The following is a 19082-nucleotide window of genomic DNA, read 5'->3' as shown; positions in this document are numbered from 1 at the left end:
ATATTTCAAATTAATTTTGAATTAAAAGTGGCACCATGAATTCGAAATATTAAAAGTCTAGCATTTAATCACAAATCGGCTTTGGTGTCCTGTAACTATTTTCTTAAAGAACTTAACAATCAAAAAGTTAACTATTATCTAAAGTTAAGTGAGTTATTAATACAAACTTAAGGTTTTTTTTTGTAAATGCAGGGGTTAATTCCATTATAGTATTTTTTTTTTATTAAAAGTGTTGCATTTATAATTTTTAATATTGAATTTACAAAAGTATTATTGTATTACATAATATATGATGTTGCCTCAACTAGAATTTTAGTGTTTGCATGAGACTGTGGGCTGATTGATGACGTGCCAATGTGAGAGTCACTACTGATTGGCTGTCAGGGTCCCACATATAATGTCGAAGTTGTGGGCCCATTACTTACGTGGCACTGATGTGGGACCTGCCGATGACATGACACAAGGTGGGCCCCATACATGCCATGTCATTCTATTATGCCGAATATATGTGGAACCCATCTGTGGGCCCATACTAATGAGATGGCAGTTATGGGACCCAGATGCTTACGTGTGAAGTCCTAACGTATGAAGTCCTATATGGTGGTGGGTGACCCCGAGTCTAACGTGGTGTGTTGTGGGATCTACTGATGATGTGGCATTCACTACAAGAAAAATGCAATCAGACAACGGTTGAAAGACAACGGTTAAAAAAAATACCGTTGTCCTAAAAAATACAACAACGGTGAAATGATTTTGAAAAAAAAAAGTTGTGTGAGCTTAAGGACAGACAATAGTTATCTATTAGTTCAAAAACTGTTGTCTTTGTTATGCCCTCCCATGGAATCAGACAACAGTGTGCAAACTAAAAGGTTGTCTTAGAATACTAAGACAACACGCTAGAACTGTTGTTAAATAACAACCATTTATCAGATTAAGACGATGGTTTTGCTGCTTATGTTGTGTAATTTGGACAAGTGCTTATTCTTACCCTTGTCTCATTAAAAATCAAACAACTGTGCGTTTATACCATTGTTAAAAGGAAAGGCCACAGATAATGGTGTTTTAAAGCATTATATTTATAAGATTTACACGACGGATTTATAACGCGTTGTCTAAACACCACACTTTAAAAGATACTTTTAGAGGTTGTTTTGAATTATTTATTTTTCATTCTCCCTCCTATTTTAATTTAATCTCCCACAAAATTTTAACAACTCAGCAGTTTACTTTTTTCATCTATCAACTAATAGACAACGGTTTGAGATGTAAAAAACTTGTTAGAAACTTAAACACACAATGGTTTGGTTCTTCATGCATGTTGTCTAAACTCTAGGTAGAAGATGGTTTAATAGATTATCTATAAACTGTTGTCTCTGAGTAATGTTAAAATGAAAAAAATGAGTTGTATATATATTAAATCCCCAGAAAATTAATCCAAAAGTAGCCAACCAATGACTACCTAACAAAATATCATCCAACCAATATAGACTAGCAAAAAACCCTCAATCAAGTTGGCAAATCAGAATATTTCCTCAAGTCAACAACTAATTTCAATTGGATAATTCACAAACCAAATTACTTATTAAGATGTTATGTAAGCTTACTTATCACACCCAACAAATAATTACTTATTGCAGAATTTCACTCGTCAAAGCAAGTTCACTTATGGAATTGTGATGGAAGAGATAACAACACGAGATGAAAGTAGTAATATATGTCCAGCTGAGCAAAGGGTGTTGCCAAGTGGAGGCGTAAGTGCTGATGGACCTCCGACAACCCTCAGTGGCACTGGCATTGACCGAATGGCATTCTTACAGGCTAATATAACAAGAGACAACACAAAGTTTGTCAATGGAGCAATTGTGGGTGAAAGAAATGTATTCCAGGTAAGCAAATTGATAAAAGTTCATAAATAAGTAAAATATCAAGAGTATTTCTTGAAGAAACTTGATGAGTTGATGTTAGATGATTACTGAGTATTTTCTTCCTCGCTGTGTCTTTCTAATACCCGTGTTCTTGACTTTTTCTGCAGCTAGAGCAGGGTCTTTTCATTGGCAGTAAGTTCCCGTTTTTTAATCGTCACCAGTTGACTTGGACCAAATTCCTCCAGCTGAAGACAGTGGAAGAAGGTGCTGGTAACCCTCCACCCCCAGTAACAAGTTGTTGGCAGAGAAGAAGCAGGGTATCATATATGAACACCTTATTCGATCAGAATTCCAACCAAAACCTTGACAAGCGACCAACAGTTTTAATTAGGCATGTCCATAAAACCAATAATTCAATCAAACAGGCTTTTCCACGAAAATGGGCAAAAACGGGAAACAATGAAATCCGGATCAATAATCACATTGGTCACTGAAAGAAAAATAAAAAAACTGAACATGGTTACAAATTTAAGATTAACAGGGTTTATGGCCCATCAACACTACTGTCCAATAATTAGATGACACTGAATCCAACATATAAATGCCAGACAGTCCAAACAATCAAGAAAAAAGGGAGCGATAAATTAGAAAATGACAAATTCCAGTATGATAAATCATTTATAAAAATTAAAAAAACTGCTAACTTCATATATATTAAAACAGTAATCGTAATTGACACTGATTAATTAAAATTATCAAATTTTGGCAAATAATAATTCGAGAAATAAAAAAAGATTTACGAATATATAAATTATAGAAGGCAGAGAGGTAACTCATGCTGGGGTAATTTTCTAGACAATTTAACTTAAAAGAATGTAATTTTTACCATCATGGGAGTTGAATCCATTCATCTTCGTCCCGCATATAACTAGCTTTTTCCTCATCAAGTTCGTCAACATTGGGAAACATTGGCAAGTGCAGCTCATTCTCAAGTTCTATTTCTACTGATCCATCATTTTCATCGTCACATTGTTCATAACAGTTCTTTTCCGGTAATTTCAACACGACATACCAATGTTTTTCAAGAGGATCATCAATGTAACAAACCTGCTTAACATGTTTCCCTAGCACGAACGGATCATTTACAAAACCTAATTTGTTTAAATTAACAATTGTATATCCCAAGTCATCTACCTTAACCCCCTGGTTCATATCTACCCAATTACAACGAAATATTGGGACTCTAAATTTGTTATAGTCCAACTCCCATATACTTGTTATAACTCCATAGTAGGTCTGTGAAGTATGTTCAATATTCTTCTCCTTACCCTGTACAAGCATTGTATCTGCAACGACACAGACACCACTACACTGAACTTGTCGAGTGTCATCACGCTCCTTGGTGCTAAACGTAACACCATTGATTCTATATCCGCTAAATGTAGGGACATTCTTGTTGGGCCCTTCAGCAATCCACCTTATCTCCTCAGGTATGTTGTTATGGTCATCCAACAATTCTGATTGAATCTATTTAAAACAAATTGATAAATATTAATTATGATGTTTGCTTAAATAAACAAATAACAAATACATTTACCAGGAAAAAATATAAACTAGGCCTATTTATGATGTTTTTATTCAAGTAACAATTATACCTTTTTCTTGAACCATTTATGAAATTCTGCATTTTGCTTGTTTTTAAGCCAGACTTCATCATTTTCATGTTGTTGGTATCTTGTCATCAAAGATGCCATATGCTCGCTGCGAGAAAAATCACTTTCTTTAGTATATTAATCAAAGTGCAAAAAATAATGAAATAACACACACTTAAATATCACTAACTTACTCAAAATATGGTCTAATGTTAGTTGTATTTTGGAGAAAACACAAATGTGCTAGATGCAAGTCCTCATCGCTCGGCTTTATCAATGTCGCACCAGATAGAGGTCTTGCATTCTGCTCATACTTTGCATTTGACACTCCTACGGTAGATTTTTCAAAATTCACCAAACACTCCACCGCCTCTTTGGCAACGTATGCCTCAGCAATACACCCTTCGGGATGAGCCGGGTTCCGTACATATCCTTTAAACGCTTTTAGATATCTCTCGAAGGGATACATCCAACGAAGGAATATTGGCCCACAAAGTTTAACCTCTCTCACGAGATGAACTGAGAGATGGATCATCACATCAAAGAACGAAGGGGGAAAGTGCTTTTCAAGCTGGCACAATGTTTCCACTAACTCACTCTGCATTTTTTCCAACTTGTCTACATTGATCACTTTACTGCAAATTTCCTTGAAGAAAAGGCAAAACCTAATAATTGTGCACCTGACTTGTTTTTGTAATACTGATCGAATTGAGATTGGAAGCAAATGATGCAATATCGTGTGACAATCATGAGATTTCATTCCAACAAGCCGAAGATTTTCCATGTTTACAAGATTCTTAATATTTGAACAAAATCCATCTGCCAACTTCATTTTAAGAAATGATGAGCAAACTGTTTTTTTTTCTGCATGCGTTAAGGTCCATGATGCCAACGGTACCTTTTCTTTCTTTCCAGGAGTCTTAGGTCTCAGCTCCGTTCTTATTCCCATTTCAGCCATATCAAGACGAACAGATTCCCTATCTTTTGTCTTCCCCGGAATATTTAGTAAAGTTCCAACAAGGGCTTCGCATATATTTTTCTCGATGTGCATCACATCGAGAACATGCCTAACTGGCAAAAATTCCCAATACTCAAGTTGGAAGAATATTGAAACCTTTTTCCAAACAGGTCTAGGTTCACCTTTTTTCCATCGTGGTTGCCGTTGTTTCTTTCCAAATACATGGGCCCTTAAATGCTGTACTCTTTGAAAAACCTCTTCTCCGGTTAATGGAACAGGGGCGACCCCCTTCTCCACAGTGTTATCAAAAGCTGATTTCTGCCTTCTATAAGGATGATTATGGGGCAACCATCTTCGATGCCTCATAATCACCGTCTTACGGTAATTAACCAACCTAGTAGCTTTCGTTTCATCAATACAAATAGTACACGCATTATACCCTTTAATAACATTTCCTGACAAGTTCCCTAAGGCAGGATAATCACTTATTGTCCATAATAAAATGCCCCTAAGCATGAAAAACTCTTTCTTATAAGTGTCGTACATTTGTTTCCCATGCCACAACTCTTGCAGATCTTCTATTAGTGGTTGAAGGAACACGTCAATATTATTTCTAAGCTCAGTCGGTCCAGATATTAACAAGCAGAGCATAATATACCTTCTCTTCATACAAAGCCATGGAGGAAGGTTATAAATTGATAGCAAAACAGGCCAGCTTGAGTAATCAGTACGGTTTCCATGAAAAGGATTGAAACCATCGGAAGATAAAGCTAATCGAAGGTTCCTAGTCTCTGATGCAAAATCAGGCCATTTTTGGTCGACATCCTTCCATGTTATTGAATCAGCCGGATGCCTCATTTTACCATCCTTTTGTCGCTCGGTGTCATGCCACGTCATGTCCTTTGCAATGTGAGGTGTATTGAATAAATTTCGTAATCTTGGTATCAGCGGGAAATACCATAGAACTTTAGCAGGGACCCCTTCAAGTTCATCTCCTTTTTTGTTCAATTTCCATCTAGAGGCCTTACATACGCAACAAGTAGTTTGTTCTTCATCTAAATCGCCACGGTATAAGAGACAATTATTCGGACATGCGTGTATCTTTTCATACCCCATTCCTAATGCACATAAGGTTTTTTTTGCTTCATTGAAGGAAGAAGGGATGTTGTTGCCTTCTGGAAGTAAAGAGCCAAGTAATAACAGAATATCACTGAAGCATGAATCAGACATACCATGCTTCACTTTCAAGTTGTATAACTGGACCAGAACTTTCATCTTAGTGTACCTCCCACATCCAGGATAAAGAGGCTGATGTTCACCTTTAACATGGTTAATGAAATCAGAAGTGTCGGTTTCGTCAGAACTTTCATCAGAAGACATATCATCGTCGTCGTCCTCGTCACGTTCACCCATTCTTGAGGTGCCTTGATTGATAGATTCCGAAGTGTCGGTTTTATTAGAACTTTCTACAGAATTATTCTCCCCGTGCCATATCCAACGTGTATAAGTTTGATCAATACCATTTTGAAAAAGATGGTTTTTAACTATCTGCGCTCTCCATGATTTACTATGTGCGCAGTTTACACATGGACAACTGATTTTTTCTGCATTATAACCATTCTCAAATGCAAATATTAACAAATCTTCCACTCCTTTTTTGAACTCTTTCGTTCTTCTATCCGCTTTTAACCATGACCTATCCATCTTTTAAAAGTCTGAATAGAACCTCAAATTCAGACTAAATTATGAAATCTTTAAATTTCCCCAAAATCTTTATAACTGAACCCTAATTGAAGTAAAAAAGGCATCAAAATGAATTCAAAACAGAGGACTTATATAACCCAAATGCATAAATTAAAGTACTTACCTGTCCTTATAGCTTCTTAAAAATGAATTGTGAAGTCTTTATATTTCCCCCAAATCAATATGAACCCTAGTTCAGAATCACAAAAGAATGAATTCATCAAAATGAATTCAAAAGAGAGTACATATAAACCCGACTTCATAAAAGACTGTACTTACCTGTTCAAGTGTGAAAATAAATTTAAAACCCGAGATCTTGATGTCTTGGAATCTTGATGTGACATGGATTTGATATCTAGATTTGAGGACTTGAGGGTATGAGCACGATTTTGAGCATAGATTTGAGAGTATTAGCACGAATTTGAGCATAGATTTGAGAGTATTAAGGATTTGAGAGCACATGGACATGGATGAACGGCCTAACTACCAAGTAAATAAATGTGTTCTTGTTCCGACAGATACATATGTCTGAACAAATATATGTCTGAAATAAAAAGTAATTAATAATATGTTTAAGTCTCAACTAAATTATTATATAAAAAATACATAGCTCATAAATTAAAATATTTTGAATAATATTAATTCATTTATTCTCTAGGACCACAATAATTTGGATTTTATGTATTTGAATAAATTAATATAGAGGAATAAATTATATAATTTATTAAAAAATAAATAATCACAAATTATTTTAACGAAATAGTATGTCGGTAATAAGAATATCGAATTTATATTACACGAAAAATTGTGAAGATGTTCTTTAATAGATATTAGTGTAGTTTGAATCGTTTAGAATGTCTTTATTATCATTTTCAATTTCAATATTTTTTATATTATTAGTGTTAAACGATCGGTAAATAAATCATCTAATTATCTTTAGTTTGTTATTTGTTTTTACAACTTGATCGTATCGACAATTGGGAGTTCCGAACTATATATTGTTTTACATAATAGTGTTTTTGAAAAACTATTGCCCAACACTAGATTAAATAGTTGTTTGTAAACTGTTACATATAACTCACTAGCGATAAGTTCGACTTTTTGGAGTTGATATCCCATGTTTATCGATATTTTCTAAATTTGTAAATATTTTCGACGATCCAATTATACGGATGTTTAAATCACCCTTTCAATGATCCAAACATATGGATGTGCTTCGAATATGAATATGATTATCATATACAATATTGATACCTTTTCTAGAGAAAGATGTTCCGATGTGTTTTTATATTAATTGAATCTTTCTTATTAAGCATATTCATCAATTATTCTAAACATTATACTTTAAACCCTATCTTAACCCCGAATAATTTTTTTTATTGTAGGTAACCCGCAGCCGCTACCCTTCAGGTGCGCACTGGGTAAACCCTACGGGTTCACGCAATAGCCTGCAAACCAAGTGAACCAAGCTAAACCGCATTTAGGGACATACTCTAACTCAGGAGGCATAATCATAAATTCTCCTCCCCTAGTGATCCTTATATCGTAACCGTAACCCCTTATAAGTCACCTTATCAGTCGACCCTACTTATAAGTTGAATTTACGACTTATAAGCTGATAAGTTGAATGTTAGTAACGACGTACTTTGTTCTGAATATATTTTGATTTTTTCTTCTTCATCAACTTTATTTTATAAAGTTATGTTTCAAGATGTCAATCTAATCAAAATTCATTAATTTTAATTAGATGTTGAATTGTTGAATTATAATTTTAGTGAAAATAAATGTAAAACTATTTTATTGAAAGTTGAAAAAGACTTTCATTCATAAGAAAAAAGAATTACTATCGTTGGGATCTGATTCTACTGCAGAATCAGATCCCAACGATAGTAATTCTTTTTTCTTATGAATGAAAGTCTTTTTCAGCTTTCAATAAAATAGCTTTACATTTATTTTCACTAAAATCATAATGCAACAATTCAACATCTAATTAAAATTAATGAATTTTGATTAGATTGACATCTTGAAACATAACTTACTTATCAACTTATAAGTCGTAAATTCAACTTATATTTATTAAATATTAAAATTAAGGACATACGGTTTTAGTTTCAGTTTTGGCCAAAAAATGTCCCAAACCAAACCGTGCTCCACCCTAGTTACAACTCCATCTTTAATTATTTTAAAATTTTACAAAGAGAAACTTAATATCCTTAATTATTAGTTGTTTAATAAATTTTTATTCACAAACGTCTCTGTCAGCGTAATCTACGTTTGTTTATAGTAATATTCTTAATTATTATTATTATTTGTTTATAGTGATATAATCGAAGTCTTCGAATCAGATTATCGAACTTTTAAGGTACCAAAAATTTAACTTTTATGGATTACGTCAAATGTTTTATCAACATATGTGCACTCGCAAACATCGAACATTTAAAAATTAAAAGTTTTACAATAGATTATTCTTATTTTTGTTTTAGATTATAGACAACGGTTTAGGACAAAAAACTCTTGTTGGAAAATATATGAGACAACGGTGTGTGTAAGAAACCGTTACACAACTACTATTTAAATAATATAGCATACGATAACGGTATCCTGTAAGAACCGTTATGTGATAGTTGATCTTACAACAGTTACTATATCTCCAAATATATGGATAATTTATATATATTTTAATTTTTGATTTTTAGGTTTTAAAAAAATTAAATAATAACAGATTTTGTTGATCGTTGGATTAAACCAGATCTGTATCTAGGCCGTTGGTTTGAAGTGAATTTTTTTCATTTTCCCTCTCTTTTAAATTTCATCTCCCCCCTTTATTTTTTAGTATCCCCCCGAAATATCCCCCAAAAACTTTACTCCCCAACCTCCTTCTTCCCCATCAGTTACTCCTCGTCATAACTCCCCAACCCCCTTCTTCCCCATCATCAGTTACTCTTCTTCACGGCGATTTTCTTCACACAATCTTCTTCCTCTTCTTCACACAATCTTCTTCCTCTTCTTCACACAATCTTCTTCCTCTTCTTCCATTCGATTATACTGGTATGTTTCTAATTCAATTAGAGACCGTAATGCCCTCATCTATATTTGGGGGTTTTTGATTTTTACATGTTTTTAATAAGTTTCTAAAATGCTATTCAATTTATTTGGGGTTTTTTGATTTATTTTAGAACTATAAAACCCTCTTCAATTTATGTTGGGGTTTTTTATTTTTAACTCAATATTTTATGAGATTTAAATGTTGCATGCTCTGTTTGATGGTATTGTGGAGTGTCTTTGCTTTGCGGAATGTTGCATGCAATGTTTGATGGTATTGTGGAGTGTCTTTGGTTTGTTTTATTATGTAAATTTTGCATGCAATTGTGGAGTGTTGAGTGTTGATGATGAAACCCCTGGTTTTAAACTGTAATTATCTCATGATGAAACCCCCGGTTCTTGCTATTCTCTTGTTTTTTGTTCCAAATGGATATTAACAGGGTGCTAATTTCTGTTTGAAATCTTGTAACTGTGCTAATTTCTTGTTTTTTGTTTCATGTTTCTATTGATTTTTGAGATAAAATTACTGGTTTGTTTGTTATAACTCTGCAGTCGATTAGTTAGTTGAATGTGCCCTGTGCTACTGTCCTATAATAAATGGATAATTTATCTTTATTCACATGCCGTAAGTTGTACGATTATAAGCTAGATTTTATTGGTGGTTGAATGTTTGTTTGTGTACATCTCTGGTTAGTTTAGGCACTCAAAGTGTGTCATTTTAAGTAAAATTTATAATACGCTTTTAAGTGGGAAAGTTAAGATATCTCAGATGGTTATTCTTTTGTTGTTTTTAGGTTCTTTTACCTGTAATGTCTTTGAGTTTTATTGAGTTTACAGTCATGTTAATGTTGTACTTATTCCTTGTTTGTGTACTTCATAGGTTATGGCTACTCCTAAGAAGAAGACCAAGGCAGATAAGGGAAATTTGAAAAAGAAAGCGTCTCACAGGAATGGGTTCAAAAAGACACGATCTTCACCCCATCCAAGGACAATGAGTGTGCTAAGGGCTTTAAGAAAGACAAAGTCCACGAATAGCGAGACCTCCACTCCATTGAGTTCTCCCCCAAAAACTGTGAAGAAGGCCATTTCTGAAAACTTACAAAAGAAAATATCAAAGAAAAGAAAACGAGAAAAAGTTGTTACCAAACCGGACAATACTCAAGGACTAAAACTATTGAAGCGAGGTTGTGTAACGATGCACCGAATTGTGAAACGCAAGATCCGAGGGATCAAACTTACTGTGTCTTTTAATGCAAAAGGAGAGCCATATGGTGAAGAAGGTAAAGAGATGCAATCATATATTGGAGTTTTGGCAAGAACCAAAACCCCGATCTGGCATGATTCTTGGAAATGTGTTCCTAAAGAGACAAAGACAAAAATTTGGGACTGTGTGCAGGTAAAATGAATATAAATAACTTCCATCATTTTAACTTTTATTTTTATTATTTGTTCTTCATTAACTAGCACATTTTAACTTTAAATTTGTTGGTATATGTACGTAGATGGCTTATGTTGTACCTGAGTCTGCAAAAAAGTTGGTATTCAGATCGGCCGGGGCAAAATGGAGGGAATTTAAATGTCGGCTGACCAAGTACTACATTCTTCCTTACCTGGATCAACCTCAATTTTTTGCACATCCTCCTGCAGATTTTACTTTTATAGAAAAATCACACTGGGACATATTTGTTGCTGACCGCACGTCGCCTGAGTTTCTGGTATATTTCTACTTAGCTTTATTCATTTTAATATTTACTTAGTTATGATCTTCTAACCTTATTGCTGCTTTTTATGAAGAAAATTCATAAAGAACAACAAGAAAGAAGGAAGCTGAGTAAATATCCACATCGAATGTCTCGAAAAGGTTATGCTAATCTCGAGAATGAATGGGTTAGTGAAATGAAATAACAAGCACATTTTTTGCTTCATATTAATTTTACAAGCATGTTTATGTTATTACTAAGGTGATCCTTTACATGTAAATGTAGACTGAATCTCATCCAGATGCAGAGGAAGTAGATCGGTCGGACACTTGGATCCTAGCAAGGATGGACGAAGATGGTAATTTTTTAAATGATGAAGTTGCAGAAAAAGCTAAGGAAATTGTAAGTTATTAATATAATTGTCCATTCTATTTGATGCACATATTTGTGTATTTTTTAATAAGGAACTGACGTTTCAAAAGTTAAATTTTAATAAATTATATACACATGAAGCCTTTCTATAGTTTATCTTTTTCTATTACAATGTATAATTCGAATTAGTGGTCTCTAGTTTAACTTAGGATTTGTTTGTATGCCTTTAGTGCTAGTAGCATGTTGATTGTATCATATTTAATATTAGTAGTTAATTATATATTTTAATAATCCCCTGTTCACTAAGAGAGTCAAATACACATGTTTATATTGAAAATTGGTTCATAATATTAAATGTCTAGATTTTGTATTCTGTGTTGGTTAATATTTTATTTTAATATTTTTTTATCCTTGGATTAGTTTGTCAATGAATGTACTTACTAGGTCCCCTGTACCACCAAGTAAACTAAGTTGTCTCTTGTGCTTGCAATTGAATCTATTAAATTAAATATATTAAAGGATGAATGTGCTTATAACTAGTAAAAACAAATTGGTGTTAGTTGTGTAATATTTTAATTAAAGGATGAATGTGCTTAAAGGATGTATGTGCTTATGGTGAAAAATGTTACTGAATTTTTTGTAGAAAAAGATGAAGGAGGAGGTTAAGGAAGGAAAGCTTAAAGTTGAAGGTACTAATGATGTGTTAACAATGGCGCTCGGTAAGCCTGAGCACGGAGGCAGAGTACGTGGTCAGGGAATTCATGTGAAGCAGTCGGTTTATTTTGATTTTCCGAGGGAAAAAAAAGCGAGGACAGTGGAAGAAAGGGTACGTGAGGCAATTCAAAAGTACATGGCAGAGGAGACTCCAAAAATTATTAAAGAGAGAGATGCATTTTGGGCTGCTAAATTTGAAAAATACAATGCACATTCATCGAAAAATGGTGTAAAATATGATGGTAGTCCGAAACCAAATTCCCAGCAGGCAAGCTGTCACTCTAAGGGTGGGGTTGATGTGGATGTGGATGTGGCTGTAGGTGATCATAAAAATGTGACATTGATAGATAATTTGTTTGTAGATTTAGCGGTGGAGCTTGAGGATAATAAAAAGGTGGCAGGTGAGGATGATAATGGAAGGGCTGTTGAGGAAATGAAAGTGGATTCTTCAGGTGGTTCTGTATGCCGATTGGCTGTTGGATCGTTGAGCAACATTGTTGCTTGTGCAACAATTGATGAAGTACGCGTTTCCGAAGGACATGAGAAGACTATCCATGGAGTAAGTCTTGGAGAAAAGAACGCAAGGGTGTCTATCACTAAAGTCATTCAAGGAGATGCTAAGATTCCCTTCCCTATCGGGGATGAAATTTTGACTGTTCAAGAAGCCATGGGAACTTTTATTGCATGGCCGAGAAATATGATAATTGCAGGAAACAATAGCAGTACTTCTCATGTTTTGGCCGCCAAGGTCAGAATGCTTTTTTAGTATGGTTAATATATGTACTATGTGTTTGTTTAGTCTGTTTTTTTAATTATTTTTATTTGCAATTGTTTTAGAAAACCAAGAAAGCCCGTGCTAAGAAAATGAAGAAGACGTATAAAGTAATTGAAGATGTTGAACCAGAGCTTGTTGTTCAAATTGGTCCGAATTATCCTTCTGCAATGAAATGTTTGTGGACATGGGCAAAGGAAGCCTTGAGTGGTGGCCGAACAATTTCTTTTGAGCTAAGCAAAGAAGCATTTGGCTTTACAAAGAAGCAAATCATGTTCTTATCTGATATACATGCAGTGTGCTCTGGCGGTGAAATGGCTGGCTCTGTCATTTGCCTTTTTATTCAGTAAGCTTTTCATTTTAAGTTTTTTTCGGAGTATATAGCCTTGGAATAAATATAACAATCTTTACTAAGGACTGCTTAATTTAATTTGTAGCTTCTTGAATGAATATGTGAAGAAGCATAAGATGGTCAACATGATTAGCTTTGTAGATCCAGGCACAATCGGTGCCATTGGATGTGGCAGTGCAGTGCAGAGGTCGCGTGAATTGTGTACAAGATTTAAAGATTCTAGGAAAGGGCAGCATTTTTTCCTGCCGTATAATGATGTGTAAGTATTTTTACTATCCCAAGCTATTAAGCTGTTAAGCCTTGCCAGTTTTTTATTAATTTTTTCAAGAATTTAGCTTTAATTTTGTAAGGAATGGGTTCAATTGTATAGTTAAACTCGATAATATTTGTTGAAATTTATATTAATTGCATTGGTTCAGTATAAACGTAATCAAATGCCTTGACAGTTTTGAAGTTAATATAAAAGTAATCAAATGGCTTACAATATTTAATTGATTTTGTTATTAGATGTTAGGTTTGTTTCTCAGACAGGGGAAATTGTATAGTTCAACCTCATAATATTTCAAGTTCAAATTTGATGATAATTGTATAGGTTCAGTTTTAAAGTTGATTTATTTACTGGAATTTAAATTTTATCAGTATGAGCCTTCAATTTTTGATGTTATACCTCATCATGTTTATTACAGTAAATTACACTCTACTAGTATCATATTTTAGATTATTTTTCACAAATAGTGAGTTTAAATAATTTTTAGGTTGATTTTAATTCAATAGAAATGTAATTTTTTTTATGATATTTAAGTTGTTTGAGTGACAAAAAAGCATCAAATTTAGGCTTTACTATTTAACAAGCACCTCTGTTTATTTTTTGTAGCAACCACTGGACCCTGACAGTTGTCAATCCAGACGCAGAGGTAGTCTACTATATGGACCCTCTTAAACGCCGAATTGCAAATGGAGAATGGGTGGATGTTGTCGACAAGTAAGAGTTCACGTTATAAAATTTGATTATTAAGTCTTAACTTATAAATCTTGTCCGACCATATTTTGTAGTGGTTATTTTGTGTTTTGATATATCTCGTTTTGGTTGCAGTGCCATTAAAATGTACAAGGAGGATTTGAAAAAGGTTCCGAAGAAGAAAGTATTGTGGGAGAACATGGCGGTATTTATTTATTTTTGTGATCATATATTAATTATGTTATTAAAGGAGACTGGATATTTTAAATGATTTTTTGTTTGATATTTTAGGGAGTTCCAGTGCAAACCGGGAACAAGGATTGTGGCCTGTTTGTGATGCGATACATGATGGAAATCATTCATGATAAGGAGCTGGACTTTGCTAATAAGGTGACAATTGACTATCTATGGGCCTTTTTATCCACTTTGTATTTACTCTTATAAGGGCAGAACATGTTACTTATACAAAATTTTGGATCATATTTCAGTGGCTGCGTAGATCAAACCTGGTTTACACTGAGGATGACATCAACGAGATCAGGGTTGAGTTTGCAAAATATTTTATGAAACATTGTGCAAGCTAGGTCCTCGCCTTTCTTTTCTTTTGAACTTATCGTAAACTGGATGTTTTATGTATGTAGTTGGTGACAAGTAGACTCGTTTGAACTTATCGTATGTTGACAAGTAGACTCGTTTGAACTTATCATATGTTGACAAGTAGACTCGTTTGAACTTATCGTAAAGTGGATGTTTTATGTATGTAGTTGGTGATAAGTAGACTTGCGATAATGTATTTTGTGTTCGGTGGATTGCTGGTAGTTTGGTAGGTAGATCTGGTTGTTTTGGATTGTTGAATGGATGGATTATGGTATGGTATGGATTATGGTATGGTAGTGAATTGGTTTTGTTTTGGCGGGGGCCTAGATTATGGTATGATTTTGTTTTGGATTATGGTATGGATTATGGTATTTTTATTTTGGCAGGGGACTAATTTTTATGGTTTTTTATGCAGCTGGTTTTAATTAAATATGAAATTGATATGCAAAATGCATATACCTAATAAGATAATGGTTTTTTAAACTGTTGTCTATTACTTAGTAAACTGTTGTGTTACAAATATTTCTTCAATGGTTCCCGAAAAGTAATTCGTTATCTCTTTTGCATTATAACACCACCCTAAAACTGTTGTCTAAAAGATACTTATATTACTACCTCTAAAAATAACTGTTGTTGTTCTATTACATAAATAATAGATGGATAAAATAACTGTTGTTTGGAAAAGATATTTAAAATTGGAAAGAAAATTTAGAACTTTCTCTTGACGTAAATAAACCGTTGTTTATTACTAAGAAAACTGTCATGTTAAAAATGTTCCAACAATTGTTTTTCTAAAACAACCGTTGTGTCATCCAGATTGTAACCAGTGTTAAACACTGTTGTTGAATCTCCCTTATTACAACTGTATTAACAACCGTTGTCCAACCTTCGATCACACGAGTGTTGGATAGACAACGGAAAAACTACCTTTCAGACAACGAAAAAAAATAGTTGTATGATTGCAAAAATGTTGTAGTGATTCCAAGACCCACATCTGATGTGTTTGTTTATTGTTTATGCAACACTATTTGATTTTATATAATAGGCTTATTGGGTTGCAGTTTTCCTAAATACATTGATATTTGCTATTGTAGTTGATGGTAAAAAAAATAATGCACTATGGATCAAATCTAATCCCCGCAGGTGCAACATTTTGTTTTGTTCTATTTTTCAAAAACAAGCTTAATATAACACTTTTTTATCCTATTGCTACATTAAAAATCCCACAAAAATTATATTTTCATTTTTATTGGACCGGGCCCCTATCGGGACGTCAAACCCCACAAAAATTATATTTTCATTTTTATAAAATCGTGGGGCTTTGAAATATATTGTATTTTCATATTTTTGAAATATTCATAATTTTTAGGAAATTTTGGTGTAAGTTTTATAGTTATTTAGTTAAATATTATTCCCCTCTAACTATTAATTTTGGGCTAATTGTTTTAATGTTGTATTGATTTTAGTAAAAAAAAAACAACGTGTAAACAAAAAACGTGTCAGCCCCTCCCCACACCCTGCCACGCGCCCCCCTAACCCCGTTTCCTTGTCATTCTTTTCCCGCACCCCTCCCTTCCCTTTCCTTTACCTTCTTCTGTCTCTTCTCTGTTATATCATTTTTTTTAATTTTTAATTTTCAAAAATTCATATATTCTCAACCGTCCGTCCAAATTTCAATTGTTATATATATAAACTATCAGCGCTTCAATACCTACGCATAGGTATATATTTTGCAAGATTTTGAGGAGATAATTTGCGGAGCATATTCCCCATTTTAATTTATTTTCGGGGCATAAAAAAAGAGCTTGGAGGCGATGATTACTCCACATGGCATCTCAACATGTATATGTCTATGGCTATTAATTTCGAATTTTTCTGGAGATATTTTCCGGACATCAGATATTCTCCTCGGGGTGACCAGAATTTATTTTGGGTAAGGATTCCAAGATTTTGCTTTTATATTTTGGATATATTATAGCATGTTAGTGATTATATATTTATTTCGTAATTTTTCGAAGTGGTTGTAGAAGTCATTTTTGACCGTGTTATTCATTTCTCGAGTGTTTATACGCGTAAATATAAATTATTGTTTTGATTGTTGTTGGTTGTGTCAATATGATATCGACTGGCAGTCCGAGAAATAGAGGAGGTATTGTCCGATTTCTAAGAAAATATTATTTTTAGTTCTGAAGATTATTATTTTTATTATTATTCGAAAATAAATCCAAATTATTTAGTTAATGAATTTATAATTGATTATTTAATTAGAGTTAATTATTTCTTATGATTTAAAAATTCTGAAAAATAGGTTCGAGCTTTCAAATATTATTAAAGCTCGATAAATATTATTAAATGATTTATTCTTATTTTATTTGTATTAAATAAACTGTTCATCCGTTTATTTAGAAACGAACGCGTATAGACTCAGAAAAATATTTTGTTTTCTTTAAAATACTTTCTAGACCTAAATTCTTTTATTTCGGGGACTGGACTGTTGTTGCAAATCATTCTGAGTCATTTATTGATCAAGAAATCATATTTTGACTCGTTTTAAATTCTTAAAATACCGAGTCAAGTCTTTTAGCGAATTGAGTCATGTGTGGTATGAATTATTTCATACGTGGCTTATGTGTTTATATGTTATGTGAATTGCGTGCGTACATGAGTCAAGAGTCTTGTGTTTGACTATTTCCTTTATATATGGGCTATCGTATGGGTAAACGATAGGGTTTTAACGCGCAGTTCGTCGAGCAATTAACGTTTAGACGATTAAAATTATATCTTTTAATTATAGATGCAGATCGCTCGAGTTGATCGGGACCAGACATTGAAAAGAGTAAGATGGAATGGTATTGTGTATCTGGCTTTTAGCAATCAGAGGAGCAACATATCAGTAAAATGTTGAAAAGCAAGATGGAGATGTTTTGAGACAGAATGTCAGAATAGATGTGTCTTTGTGAGTGTGACTAACTACTAAATCTCAAAGGCAAGTATCTCTATCATCACTTATTGTTCAAGTGATATTTATTTTAAATCTTCTTATGCAAGTATTGCTTTTCCTATTCTCAGTTCTGAATAGATAAATGTTTTACATATCGCTGAAATAAATGATTTTTTTATGCAAGTACTTATCTGCTATTCTATGTTCAGAATAGTCAAGTATTTACTTATCCAACTATCGGATTTATAAATGTTTTGGATCTTAAGAAAGATTACGTTGTTTTGGTTTTTTTTCTGCCCAAGTAAATGTGGGAATAAAAGTTTATAAGGGTGTCGAGTATTATGACCCCTATCAATAAAATGTTTTAAGATTGGATGGTTGCGTAAGAGGCCGTGGCGACGGTCCAGCGGATATTTAGGTATTATACTGCCGATATATGCCTTGGGTGCCCCATTTGTTTAGTTGGATATGCTTCGGCATACCGGTGTTGCTCCGCGGCTGATCACTAGCGGCAACACACCGTCGTTCAAGGATTCCAATCTAAATTATTATATTGCTTTTGATAATCTTATAAGGAATGATTTATCAACTGTTTTGGTTTTGAATAAAGGTGGAATACAGTTTTACTTCGGTTGCTGATTGATGTTGATATTTAAGTTGTTGTTAAATATCAAATGTGGTATTAATGCAGATGATTGATGTTGACTTCCCTATTTTAGCGCGGGTAGGTTGTGAGCATCAAAGTTCGTATTAATATCTAATTTGATATGATAGCAAAATATGTATTAATTTCATGAGTTTAATTTTGAATAAAGTTTGTGATACAATCCATAATCACTGCTTCTTGTTATTGTTGTTTACGATATTACCTTAAACACTATTTTACGAGTTTTATTCTCGTCAAGATTCAAAGTATTGCTGAAGTATTTCGCTCAATAATATCAAAATGGTTTTGAATACTATTAAGGAACCAATTCTGGGGTTCCTCAACTAAAATTTTATGATTCAGCAATTATGATTTTAAATGTTCTGCTCTAATGCAGATGTCAGTTTTATATCAAAAGACCCTATATATGTCATAATGATCTTGTTGAGAATTTCTTTCGCTCATACTTTCCTGTTTTAAAATTTAACCTCCAGTGAGGATTAACTTGCACTGTTTAGCTACGTAATTCGAGGAAGCAAAGAAGAAGCTTTTGGAAGCTGGTTGGTCCAGGGTTTGCGAACTAGTGTAAGTTTTATTATATAAAGTTGTTTATAATATATTATATTATAGTTGTGTATTGTATTTGGGCCTAGTATACTTCTTTTCAAAGTTATACTAGCACGTTAGTAGTGAATTGGATATTATTGAAAAGAGTTTTAAAAGAAAGTGAAAAATTTATTTGTGGAATTTGGATATCTTGTTTCTAGAAC

The 19082-nt window shown here is 33.3% G+C and overlaps 1 protein-coding gene and 1 long non-coding RNA gene across 2 annotated transcripts; one reads left to right on the top strand and one right to left on the bottom strand.

The window, feature by feature from the left end:
* Positions 1 to 3707: 3707 nt before the first annotated feature.
* LOC141702456 (uncharacterized) lies at positions 3708 to 6179 on the bottom strand. The gene has a single exon (XM_074506131.1). It carries the CDS (start codon positions 6177 to 6179, stop codon positions 3708 to 3710), a length of 2472 nt encoding a protein of 823 aa, XP_074362232.1.
* Positions 6180 to 10508: 4329 nt separating this feature from the next.
* LOC141702458 (uncharacterized) lies at positions 10509 to 11344 on the top strand. Its single transcript, XR_012567112.1, has 4 exons — positions 10509 to 10656; positions 10763 to 10851; positions 11055 to 11147; positions 11246 to 11344. It is a non-coding gene; the product is annotated as an uncharacterized LOC141702458 (long non-coding RNA).
* The last annotated feature ends 7738 nt before the right edge of the window (positions 11345 to 19082 follow it).

This window comes from Apium graveolens, unplaced genomic scaffold (genome assembly GCF_009905375.1).
Source record: "Apium graveolens cultivar Ventura unplaced genomic scaffold, ASM990537v1 ctg5181, whole genome shotgun sequence".
Lineage (NCBI taxonomy): Eukaryota > Viridiplantae > Streptophyta > Magnoliopsida > Apiales > Apiaceae > Apium > Apium graveolens.
The sequence above is the reverse complement of the archived record's forward strand: the minus strand, read 5'-3'. Positions and strand labels throughout refer to the sequence as shown.

Bases quoted from the DNA above. Each gene is read 5' to 3' on its own strand.
- LOC141702456 (XM_074506131.1), bottom strand. From the start codon at position 6,179: ATGGATAGGTCATGGTTAAAAGCGGATAGAAGAACGAAAGAGTTCAAA.